The sequence below is a fragment of the Cyrtonyx montezumae genome, unplaced genomic scaffold (assembly GCF_038088225.1).
Source record: "Cyrtonyx montezumae isolate F1298 unplaced genomic scaffold, pur_monq_1.0 scaffold_14, whole genome shotgun sequence".
NCBI classification, from domain to species: domain Eukaryota; kingdom Metazoa; phylum Chordata; class Aves; order Galliformes; family Odontophoridae; genus Cyrtonyx; species Cyrtonyx montezumae.
In genome coordinates this window covers 14657894-14671060 of record NW_027071870.1, presented here as the reverse complement: position 1 = coordinate 14671060, position 13167 = coordinate 14657894, and the positions used below count along the sequence as shown (strand labels likewise).

At 42.3% G+C, this 13167-nt stretch overlaps 1 protein-coding gene across 1 annotated transcript in view; it reads right to left on the bottom strand.

Annotated features, from left to right (window-relative positions):
* Positions 1-1517: 1517 nt before the first annotated feature.
* The window catches only part of ADARB2 (adenosine deaminase RNA specific B2 (inactive)), a 298031-nt gene continuing 286381 nt past the window's right edge, over positions 1518-13167 (bottom strand). The window contains exons 8-10 of the mRNA XM_065731583.1: positions 8383-8564; positions 4502-4680; positions 1518-1916 (exon numbers count right to left, since the gene is read on the bottom strand). Of these exons, the coding sequence (XP_065587655.1) occupies positions 1740-1916; positions 4502-4680; positions 8383-8564 (538 nt within the window). The 3' untranslated portion in view covers positions 1518-1739. The remainder of the gene's footprint in view (positions 1917-4501; positions 4681-8382; positions 8565-13167) is intronic.

Genomic DNA, 13167 nt, shown 5'->3' with positions numbered 1-13167 from the left:
TCAAAATACTGTAGCTATTCTATTGTGGGCATCAATAAACAATGTATTTACTGTATATGGCTCTCCAAACATGATAAACCCTATACAAAGAACATCTATCTTTATTGATAGGAACAGTTTCCTGTGTAAAGGAAATTACATGGAAAAATATGAGCCTTGTGTTGTTTGAAAAGTAACTCAACTTGACAGTTCTGAGAAAATACCAAGACAATTATCACAAATCAGTAGCAGCATGTTATATACAGGTTTAAAGAGAATCACAAGAATAAAAAGAAAACGGTAATTATATTACCCGCAAATCCTGTCATTTAAGAAATAAAAAAAACAGAAACACAAAAGAAATATGCAGGGCATTTGAAGGTTGATTCTGTGGTGGGACTATCAAAGCTTGGTTCTCCCATGACAGTATCTTCTGCATTCTGATGAAGTTTGGGATGGTTCAAAAATGAGATAATGTTAGATCCAGCCACAATATACAGGAAAGGTTACTTGCCTCCTAACTGAAAAAAGAACAATATCTGCCAGTTATACAGAGTTAGAATCTGGAAACCCTTACATGGAGAGGGACCTTACCCAAGCTTGTAGTTCTGTTTACTGCACTTCTAAGTCAACTGGACTATGTGCACTGTAAAAGTGACAGTATCTGGCTTATGTGGGATCTGGCCAGAACACTCTGTTCCTGACAACTTCTTTTGTTGTGAAGCAGATGTTATTATCCCCATTTTGCGGATGGAGAAACTGAGGCAGGAAAGAGCCAAGTATCAAACGTACTGACAAGTTTGGGGTGTCTCTGTTGTGGATACTCAACACAGCTGGGAGCATCTTGAGCTCACACCAACTTAATTTAGAGCAGTGGATTCTCAGGAGCTGTGGGATCTGAGGCCCTGGGTGCTGGCCCCAGTCTGAATGATTTGCAGCAGCTCCCTGATCTCTGGACCTGGGAGCATCCTCGCAGTGATCCTCACCTACAGTGCAGTGTCATGGAGAGCACCAGCCCCAGTGGCACCCCAGTGGGGTGAGGGACACCCAGCTGGTTTAAAAGGGGGCATGAGTGGTGTGAATGGGCTCAGATAATTCAGAATTGCAGTGTGAAGAACTCATGGCCAGGATCAGAGGTGTGGTGGGAAGTAGTATGTCTGTGGCATCAGAGGAGAGCAGTGAAAACACCAAGGGAAGCTGATGCCCAGTGTTGTGCTCAGAGCCAGCAGTGGGAAGCAGAGCTTAAAAATACTGCATATCTTCAAGGCCCAAATTCTTTGTCACAGATTTAGGCAGTGAACAGGATGATTTTGCATAGAGGTTCTACACCTTTATTTGTGGATGATTATGGATGCCCAGGGCCCTGCTGAGTGCCTGGGGTACTTCCATCTCTGCTTACTATTTTCTATTATTCAGTGATGACTCCTGCACTGACTCCTTAAGGGAAAACAAACTCTGTTTGGGATCATCCAGGTGACCTGCTAATGCCCCAGGTTGTGAACACCAACAGCAATAAACTATGACAAGCAAAATCTAATTTGGGCAGGTACATTCTTGGGAAGGAATCGTGAAAAAGCAGTTTTCTAAAGTCGACTTCAGTGCATCAGACACATTTCTATTTATGTATTTCCAGTAGGGAATTAAAAGAAAATATTTCCATGGAGGTTGCTATTCAATACCAAATCGCTTCCATTCTCAGTCGTGCCCAGCCTCCTCACCAGCTGCTTTGATCTGGTCGCATGGCAAAGGTGTCGAGCGATTTACACAGTCAGTAAGAACTGATCTTGCTCTGGGGGTTTCTTCACCCAGGTGCCCAGCCCAGCTTTCTGAAATGCCTTAAACAGCTGCTGCTTGACAGCCTGGTATGTGTGAGCCACTAACTTTGCCTCGCTGTACATCGATGGCACGTCTCCATGGCTTGGTGTTCGCGTGCTCAGCTGCAGAGTGAGAGGCAGGGAAGGGGAAAAATAAAATAATAATAAAAAAGTCAGCCATCAAGCCAAAAGAAACAGGAGGTTCAGTAGCCATATAATCTTCCTGTCTACATGTCACCACTGACAAGCAAAGTATCACTGTGCTTTGTGTGTTTACCTTTGGATTAACAACAACAACAAAAAGGGAAGCACTGAATGCCTGCAGTGTGTTCCAAACCATTGCAGAGTAGGAGGGTAAACAGCTCTGCCTCAGAGTCGGCATTGGCAGCAGCAAACATTGGTGTGCTTTACAAAAAATCGACATTTTGGTTGAGATGATTTTTAGAAAAGAAAGGGAAAAATCCAGTCTGAGAATTTTTAAATAATGTACTCAGGTTAGCTGAGTGGCTTCAGGCTTCAAAGTGACGCAAGCAGACCACAGGAGGAAAGGTTCCTCTTGTACTCTCCCTTTTCCTTCTTTAAACTGTTATTGTCAGAAATGCTGTGAAAACTGTCCAGGATGGGGCAGAAAGCACCTGGATCCTTGCTGGTGCAGGAGCAAGCACTGTGCTGCCAGCCAGCTAGCCAGATAGTGCCTGCAGCCTGCCCGGCCTGGAGCACACACACATCAGAGATTGCAGCACCCTGAGTTGTACAGAAGGACCAAACAGCTTTCTGTGACCTGCCAAAGCCTCAGCAGTGCCAAAACAGTGAGCCTTTGACACGATAAGAACCCAAAGTCCATAAAATGCCCTAGAGCAAGCAGGCAGGTGAAAGTCCAACGCTTACAAGCCAGTGAAATAGCACCCTGCAGGAAAACACATCGACAAAGCACAGCCTTGGCAAGTAAACAACACTGTTTTCCTTCTCCATAAAAAGGAGAAATTCTGAAAGAGAGACTGCAGGAAAAGGCAAGCATGCAGTCTGGATTGAGCTGATCTGGTTTCCCTGGTGCCATGTGGGTACACTCCATGGACTTGTTCAGCTCTGAAGGTGCATGGCACAGGCAGTGCAGGAGGTGATGCTTCAGTCTAGGGGTGTCTGGGCCCTTCCTGAATGACTTTGCTGGTGGGAGCAGCTGCAGACTTTTCCTGCCACCTCTCTGCCTTGTTCTTTTCCATTCATTTCCCCATATGAGGGTTTAAGGTTTGGGCACTTAACAGAAGAATTTATTTCTTGTACTCATTTTCTAGACTTGGCAAGCTTTATCATAGCAAAATAATATTATATCAGGGAAAGGAGGTGACCTGGAGGGACACTGCTTGTTTTCTCTGCTGCACCTCCTGGAAGCAGTGGAGTCAGTCTTACTGGCTCAGTATCTGGGTGCTCCTCTCACCCAGCTCCTTGAAAATTCAGACAGGAAGAGAAACATTGACTCCAAAACAAGAATAATGACAGAAACAAAGGAAATATCTGAGACAAGCATTCGGAAAACAAGGTGCCCTCTGCTAGATAGCCAAATCCTATTTGTGTAGCATCACAGCATAGATTTGAATTGCTGTTAATACACCCTCTTCTTGAACATAGATTTGAACTTTGCAGAAAACTTTCTTGGCATGTCAGACCCATTTCTATTTCAAAATGCTGATACCCATACCTCCTTGTCTTTGTGTTTCCCAACTGTTAGCAAATGGAAGGCTCTGAGGCACTGAGCCCTGGCAAGAGGCTCAGTGCTTCCAACTCCCTTTGGCTCTCTTTTACTTCCCATACCCTTTTTTTCCTTCATCCCCTTATTCCAGATCAAGTTTATTTTTCCATTTCCTTGAACTCTCAGCTCCATCTTATAGTTTTAAGCCATCCGTCTGACCTGTCACTGTCTCCATTCGTGGGAAGTGAAATGCAATGGCAAGTTGACTTCAGTGCCACTTCAAATAAGGGAGTTCATGACCAGCTTCTCTAGAGGAAACCCAGCTGTCAAGGGGTGGCTGTCATTTTAACTAAGTGCAGCCTATGTTTTAGTACCATTAAATTATACTGCTGCTGAATAGTGAAATCAGAGGGTTTTCAACATCTGGTCACTCCCCTTTTGAGGAGCAGCTAGGTGTTATCAGTATTGAACAACACATCTAGGGGAGTGGGGGAGAGAAAAGGAATGAGCAATCCATAGCACCTGCTTTAATCAGCTAACTAGAGACTGGGAACAGCTGAAGGTGGAAGTTTAAATCTCTGTGTAGGCAATGAAGTGATGCAGATATCTCCAGGGCAATGACAAATAATGATCTCAGGCCTCTGAGACTTGGTAAGCTGACTATTCCCCTTGGAGACAAAGAGGTACTCGGAGCAAGATGTGAAAAATTTCTCTGTTGTGCTTGACTGGACACTCATCGCTGCTCGTTTGGGCTTGAAACCAGTGCCATGGACAACCAGAACACCTGCCTCCCTTCCAAACATGCCTGGGTTTTTGCTGTTGACTTTCTTTGTGCCCTCAGCTACCGTAGGGTCTTTGCTCCTTGTAACCTCCAGCCCCATCCAGACCCCTCCAGGAGGAACGCAGGATGCCTGCAGTGGATGTACCTTCATCACGAGATTCCCAACACGGGGCTGACTACTAGGTAAGGATCAGCCCACCTGCTGCTGGCAGCAGTGTCCTGTCAGTGTGCCAGGCCTACCTTGCCGTGGAGCTTTGCCCACCGGGCGAAGAACATGTGCTTGCAGAGCCGGGAGGGGCTCCCGCAGTTCCTCTTCCCTGTTGTGGCGTTGATAACTTCCAGATCGGCGTTTCCTGCAATCCAGTTCACACTGAAGCTGGGAGATTTTCCAGGCTGCCGAGCATCAGCATGACTAACCCCTGGCAGGAGAGAAGGACACCAGTAGCATCTAGAACCTGAAACCCTCAGAGGCTGATAATTTGCGGTGGTTCACTGAGGCACATGAGATGTCCTTGGGTAAATACACTGACTTGTGCTGAAGTGTTACTAGCCTGGGCACCTCAGAGAGATAATTCAGCAATTCCTATGGATATTTTTAACTTGGCAGGAAAAAAAATTGTTAATCTGAGGAAAACTATTAAAACCATAGAATGGTTTAGGTTAGGAGGGTCCTTATAGATCATCAATTTGCTTTCTCTCTGCTTCTTCCCGCATGGTCCCCTCTGTCCTGGGAGGGAGCTGCAAGAGCCTGGCAGGACTGAGCCCACACAATGAGAGAAAGGTGACTAATAAGGAGAAAAACTGCTCAGTGCAACCTCTTTGTATTGTGAAATTGCGGAAACCCTCTCAATCACTGGCACTGAACTCACTACAACATAGTAGAGAATTACAGCTAAGTCATAACCTTGCCCAGAATTTGTAAACATGTTCATGTTGTATTAATACCTTGTTTGTTTTTTCCCCGAGATAACAGATCTGTCTGCATATAAAATTCCAGTTCACCTAGGCAACAGGATATAAAGTGAAAGCCTGAAAATCAGATAGCTCCTAGCACTATTGAAACGCCTCTGTACAGAACAAAATCAGAATCTGCTGCTTGACACCATGTACAGACTCTCTAAAGATAGCACCCAGAAGGACTGGGTGCCAGAAAACTGTGATAGCAAACACTGCCTTGTGAAGCTGCCACAGGTCACTTAATTGGTGAAAATGCTATGAAAACACCAAGCAGAGGAAAAGGAAAGGCAGCACCAGGAACAGAGCAGGCTGTGGTACTCATCAGCCAGGAAGTGGGGGATGTACACCTCATCCCATGCCCACCCCAAAGCTCTCTCTGCTCTTAGTGGTTATCTGGGAGTGCAGGGTTCTTGTCCCAGTGTCTGGAAAACTTTATGTGCTGGTTTCTTGCTTTCTCTTCCCAGCTGTCCTGTATCAGCTCACGTATTTAGGTAAGTAGAGGATATTTTCACATCGTTGTCTGAGAAAAGGCGTCAAAGCAAACACTGTGAGACTCATGACAGCCGCAAATGGGATGGCAAGCCTGGATATATTCTATGTTGGTTTTGATCCTTTTTGTAATACTTTTTTCACGTTTTTCTTTTGACAAGCAATTGTTCTGACTTTGCTTGAAAGGTAATTCCCGAATAATCTAGATCATTTTCTCTCCTTCATGTAAAATATCTTCCTTAAAACCAACACAACAAAGAATACAACAGAAGACTGTAGGAACTTGAAGGAATAGGAAAGTCTTTGTACAAACAAAATGAACTTGAGCACTGTGGGATATGAACTGAAATCTGTTCTTATTTTCTTCTTCCTCTTTGCAAAGCCTCATGCCTCTTCACAATACACTTTAGAGTCGCCTGAATCTTAAGAGAAAGGGAAATAAAAATGAAACAGGGCTTTTCTTTCTTCTAAAAAATGCACCCAAGAGTAATTCCAGCAAATGAAAGGATTTCCATCCATCTGGGACTGCAGTGAGTGGAAAACCTCACTGATTATTGGTGGGGCCAATGAGTTATTTCAGGATATCTCATCACACACTCTGACACTCTTCTCCATAGAAATGCTTGTGGTGTTATGATGAAGTACCCCAATTATTAGTGTCCTTATAATTGAAGGACTCCTGTAATTTAAAGTCCCCAGCTGATCTGATTCCTATGAAGAGAGTGGGAGGCAGTTTTGCCTGTTGAGGTTGCTGAAGTCTGTAATGAATTCAGTATGGCTTTTGATGGGTAGCCATTTCCACAGCTACAGAATATGGTGCGGTCAGAGTTTTCCATCTGAAGGAAATTCAGCACAAACCTCAGTGATGTAAGTTTTAAGCAGCACTGCAACATTGGCTCCCTGGGACTTATGGGGGTAGTAAGATTACAAATAATGGTTTTAGAAGCAAAAAGAGTGTAGACAGAGAGAGACAAATTCCTCCCACCACTTCTCAGGAGCTGAAGAATACCCAAAAACTCATCCAAAAGCAAAGCAAAAGCTTTTCCAACAGGGATCTCAGGGAAGGAGAAAGCCAACCATAGACCACGCAATGACACCAGGTCCCATCTGATGCACTTCTAACTCACTTGAAATCTCTGCTAATCACTCATGCATACATATCTGAGCCATTATGTCTTCTCTGCAGATCCAATCCAGCAAAACAATACTATTCCGTGGTTAAATCCTTTTTTGAATTTTCAATCCTTCAGCATTTCTGAAGTTACATATTGATCATACAGGTGGATTTCAATGAATGAGAGCAGGCAAAAGTGGCACTGGAGACACAGGAGCCTCCTGCAAGCAAGGATATGTTACTAGGTCAACACATAGATTTGGAAAATGGGGAGGTTTTTCCTTCCTCCCTCCCATTGCTTGATGTGGGAAGAAAGAGGGGACTGAATGGTGCCCAGGATGGACTGGGCCAGGAAGGACTTGGTGGTAGTGAAGTATTTCTGCACATGCAGTTTCTGCATGCCTGCATTTCACAGGCTTTGGATGGCTGCACTGAAGAGTTAAAAATTGAGTTAAGCTATTCAAACAAGATAAGTTTTTTGACCTATTCACCTCATAACATGTGCATGCACAGTACACTTACCAGACGTACTAAACCACACAGAACCTGAGAATTTCCCCAGTGGCTAAACTATCACTTCTGCCTTGGTCAAACTAGTTTTGTGACAAAGACACAAAAAAAAGAAAAACAAACAAACACCAAAGCCAAGAAAGCTAAAGGACAAAACAGCACTGACTTAGGAACCTAGGAAACTGTGAAAGGCAATGTTGTACTCCACTAACACAGCTCAACCTCCCCTCTATTTCTGACACCGTATTTACTTCTTAGTGAATCCTCTTGAAAAGCAAATATCAGTGCCTAGGAGCAAAATAATGGTGTGATCCTGTGCAGAGCTGGTGGTCCTCAGCACTCGCATGCTCCATGAGGTTCTGAAGGCATTTGAGGTTTTGAGGAATTTGTGCAATACAGCTGGGCAGTTGTTGTCTGGAGGTTATGGAAGCTAGGATGGAGGTGAGAAGTACTAGAAATGAAAGGAATGGAGTCTGGGGGTAGGGAGAGGGGCTGGGAAGAAGAATGATGGCAGTGGAGGAACCTTGAAACCTTGGCTGGAAGCCACTGAATGATTCACACAACTAGCAGGATCCTCACCAGACAGCCCTAGTGCCTCATAGAGGTCTGATGAGCAGGCAGGACCACCTGCAGAAGGCAACAGTCCTTCACATAAAAGACACTGATGGAAATGCTGCATTCATGTTCCAAAGACATTATACATTTGTGTTGCCACTGGGTGAGGAATGGTGGGATGAGAGACTTAAACCAAAAATGCACTAAAAACTTTCCTCCTGATTTTTAGAGATACCTTTGGAAATACTTTTTTTCCATTTAGCATAGTAGTAGTTTTCCTACTTAGCTTACATACAGTGCTAAACTCTGTTCTGCTTATGAAAGAGAAACTGAATTTAAATGCATTTTTCTTCATTCCACAAGTTAATACTTAGCAGAAAGAAAGAAATAATGGGCTAATGTTTTACTTAGAAGCATCTAAACTTTTCTGTTGGTGACCTGCACAATTAGTGATGGGAGAGGGGCTCGTTTGCCGTGCGGGCAGGTGTTCGCTTACCACTGAGAAGAAGCTGATTGCGCCGATATGAAGCTGGCAGCTGACCAATGTCTTCTATTCTATGGCTCATTACCCGGGAAAGGTGACCAGTGTGATAGAGGCTTCCCACAACGATGCTGTGCAAGTACATGGGTTCGATGAAAGAGCTGAGAAGAGCACCTTGGAGCCCAAGGATATTCCATCTGGAAAAGAAATTCAGTAGAGAGAAAATACATGGGTGGAGGAATGGACTCAAGAGAGTTGCCCTGGGAAAATCAGTAAGGCCAGCGTGTGGGTTGGAGGTATGAGGGATGAAGCCTTCCTGTTCTTGTGCTATGAGGCATGAGGCACTGCACTGGTGGATTACAACATGCTTTTAGGACCAATTTCCCCAAAACAATGGTTTTATATTATTGTGATGCCACTGACTCAAGGGGAATATTTCTGTCTTCTTTTATTGCAAGCACCAGCTTCCAGGGGAAGCCTATTCTTCATACATGCATTTTGGATTGACTGAAGATTTTTTGTCACATCTCTAGCAGAATTTAATTTCTTCCCGCATCCATGTCTTTTACACTTACAAGGATAAAACTAAAATAAGTGCTTTTGTTATTATATCTTTATTTATCCAATATCTTGTATTACCACCATCCCCTAGTTGTACACCCAAGATGCTATGTGATTTAGGTCAAAGGTCTTATGAATATTTTTTGAAAACCTCATAGACTGACATTTCCTTGCACAAATGGTCAGACATATATGAAGATATCTACAGGAATGAAATTTTGTTCCTGCAGACAAAGCAAGAGTTACATGCTAAGGCAATGTATTTTTAACCAACAGCTTAACCTGTTCTAAGGTGTTCATAGTGATGAACATGTCTCGCCTTGTTGCTGTTTCAAATGTGCAACAAAATGATGGAGAAAACCTTGGGGCTTTCAGTTTGTTAATGACTGAGTTCCTTGTTACTGCTGGTTGATTAGTTTCCAGAACTGTTCATCATTTTAATATCCTACGCATTTTACATCATGCTAGGCACAAATATGCATGGATGCTCTCTTACCCTTGGATGATATTTTATATGTAAGTTGAATGCTGTCAATCTGTCTGAATAGTTTTGAGTTCAGGAGTTCAAACTGAAAAATCTCTGGAAAATGCAGTTTTGCAGAGTGTATTTTGGCTCATTAAAAACCAAAATACTGGCAACATTTGGAAATCTATAGCTGACTGAAGAAAAGGATAAGAGGTGCCTTCTATTTAGGGCGACATCCAGTAGCTGCCATGCTAAATAGCGTGTTTAAAGCGCAATCTCCATCAGCAGCAAGCATTATGTAGCTAATTTCTTACATCATTGTTCTTTTCATTAATTAACATTTCTCAACTGTTAGTGCAATTATTGCAGTACCTCCATGCTGCATGTCTCTTTTCATGATTAATAAGAAGTCATTATATTTCCCTTTCCTGAAGCAGTCAATTAACACGGAATACTTTCCATTAATTACTGAATGTTTAAAACCAGCATGCTGTACCTGGAGAGCAATCTGCTCTAAGAACCTGTGACACCAATTGCTTTAAAAAGTTCTCTTTAAATTTTATTCCAAAAACACAAGCAATTTAGCTGGCTGTATTAATTTGCCTCCGAAGCAGGGCTGTGAATGAGAAACATCTTTTAATCTCATGCAAGAAAAGGCAGCCATCTGGCTGCTGAGGATTTCAGAGTCAGACTCTCCCTGTCTCCCTCTGTAAATGCAGGTCATTAAAGTAATGTGTTCATCTACATAAAACTCAAATGGAATATAAAAGGTAATATTTATATACAAACAATTTAGTCCCACAATTTAAACAGTCATTGGTTTTATGAAACATTTACTTTAGTCGATCAGATTTGCATAACTTCAATTGGGAAAAAAAGTGTGGTCATTCCTTCAAATAAAATCACTTTTAAAGGAAAGAACTAGCTGCCTCTTGGAATGAATATCTTACCATGATGCAAAATTAATAATGCAGGCTCAAGAAACAGAGTTAAGCTCAGTTAACAGCACTATGCTTCAGATCAACTAGTGAGGACAATAAAGAAATTAGACAGCGATATCTTTGTCCAGATGGAAATTTGTGAGATCTTGGTTCATCTGACATTTCCATAAAAACAAACAAACAAACAAACAACAACCCTTGTATATTTGATTGAAGGAGAGAAAAAGTACAGCTAAACAGAAGACTGACATATGTTCAACACCATTGGAATTTTAACAATATACACATCACAAGAAATAATCTGAGCTTTATTTACCAAAATAGGGGATTGTGTTCAGATCATAAATTATAAGGTAATAGTGATTATTTCATTTTAATTAATTGCAAGGAACCTAACTTTTCTTTAGATAAATTTCTCTGTCTAATTCTGAACATGTTCATCCTAGCATGCAAAGGGATTCAGATGTTGATGGAAATACACTGTTGGAAATCAGGGCATAAACATGACGAGGTGAGCCCCTGTGTGCTAAAAGCATTTCATAAACAATTCTCATAATGCTTCTTGGAGCTAAAACCCCAGTTTTATATACATGTGGAAACCAAGATGGAAAAGTGGTATGATTTGCTGAAGGCTGCATCATTAATTGGCAGTAGAGCTAGAGTCCCCAGTTGCTTAAGAAAAACTGTCTAGAAAGAAGACCCAGGCAGGTTTGAGGGAACATGGAAATCATATGTCAGCAATGGTGAGTCTTGACTCCAAGGTATAAAAAGCTCCAGGACTGACTGAATGGAGGAGCAGCCACACCAAAGGAATAAGGAGACACATTGGGCACAAAAACAGCTGTGCCTGATGAGAAAAAGTTGTAAAGAGAGGCTGTCCCAGAATTAGATAGCACCCTATGGTATAAAGGGCAGAGAAGTCAAAAGAGGTGCTGGAAGCTTGGAAGCCTTACTGGCTCTCTGAGTAACACCAAAAATGCTGTCCTCCATGGTGTCTTTGGGAGACAGGATGAGAGTGATGTCACTGCCACCATGCATGCGATGAGTGACATGCTACTTGTTGCTTCCTGGTTTGATACAGCCTTATTACATCAGCATCTATTCAGGGGGGAGAGATGGAAAAAGAAATAACCTTTGCTTGCATATCTGCAATGCAACTATGAGCATATGCACAAGTCCCACCAAGTCCAACCAAGTTCTAGGAAAAGGGCTGCGCTGCACTGAGATGCCAAGCAAAACAAGACCCATTCCTCAGAGCACAGTAAAAGAATGATGTCAATGGTGGAAGTTTTCATTTAATCACTTTGTTTCTGCTCTTTAAATGGCATCCAGTTCAGCATTTTCCATAGGGAACAGATTTAACTGAGAAATACCTAGAGGAAGGTCTTTGGGGTCTTCTGTCCTGTTTATTGTTTATCCCTTGATCAACAAACATGGATACTACACTGCACTGTAACAACTAAACATGGCCCTTAGAAGACAGAGCACCTATAGGATTATTTGTAGGTAGATGACAGGGAAGGAGCAACAGTGAGACTATTCATAAGGTTGTTCACTTCTGAAGAAGTGATTTCTCTGTAGCCTGATACAGGTGCATGAAAATAACTGTGTTCCCATCCATAACAAAGTGCTCACTTCAAATGCTGCTTTTCAAAATAGAATTACTATTCAGAGCAATGCAGTGTTACATTTCAAGTCCTTGATATACCAAAGTAACTTTTCTCCCTATGAAGAAATATGCTGGATCATCCTGAATTTTCGTAATTGTGAAGGATTTTAAGGGTTTTCAAATCTGTGCATCTTTCTAATAACTTATACGCTGTACACTTCTTAGTAACCCTGCCAATACAGGGAAAATCAACCCATAGATCCCTTAGTCACAAATGGTTTTAAAAACACCCAAAATCTTCAGTGAGATGGATCAACAAAACCAAGTGTCTCCCCTTTTCACTTACAAATGGGATATTTTGGTGCTTTTAATGGAAGGAAAGCATACTTTTTCTTTCGCTCAAACACCGGATATTGCTGCACTATTTACAAAGACAAAATCCTGCATCCAGTTTCCAATATAGATAATCCTTAAGTCAATATGTTTTTCCCTGTTTGTCAATCATGGAAATGCCAGGGACGAGTAGGAGGCATCCCAGCGCAGGCAATCTTTCTTCAGTGAGATGCTGTCTCTCCTGGCCCCACTGGGCACAACAGAACTCTGTCTGGCTTCCACGCTCCTCACGGCCCTACACCACTAGGAAGGCATGCAGGGAAATACATCTCCATGTCGACCCCAAGCTATTTTCAACATTGGCCATATGATCATACAAAGTGACATTAAACAAAATGAAATACGAGTGCATGCCAGCTCTCTAATCCCTTTGAGGCTGAGATGTGGGGATATTGGCCTCGATGCTTCAACAGAACTTCTCAGGGCAAAGTGTCCATCTGCCACTGAAGCTCTCTGAGACTGACATGTCTCCTTGGAACCTTTGGAGACCTTGGCTGATGAATTTCAAAGCTTATTTTGTTAGGGCTTTTTGTAAAAGACACACTTTTTGGTCATTATTAAAAGCTTTAAGTCTTATCCACTTGGCATGTTGTTAACCTCCTGTACCACAGTTTCTATTACCAGTATTTCTAGCTATGCTTCACACAATATAAATTGTTATTCATGGTGGCCTGTACTCAACAGAACACCTGTGGTGTTCCTATTTATGTGACCATTTAGCTATTATTGGTTAGGAAACTAGAACTAGCACATTAGTTTTTGATCTGTGTTTTAACAGTAGGTGGTTTATATATTTTTTCTGGAATATACCTTGTGGTGGAAGATCAAAA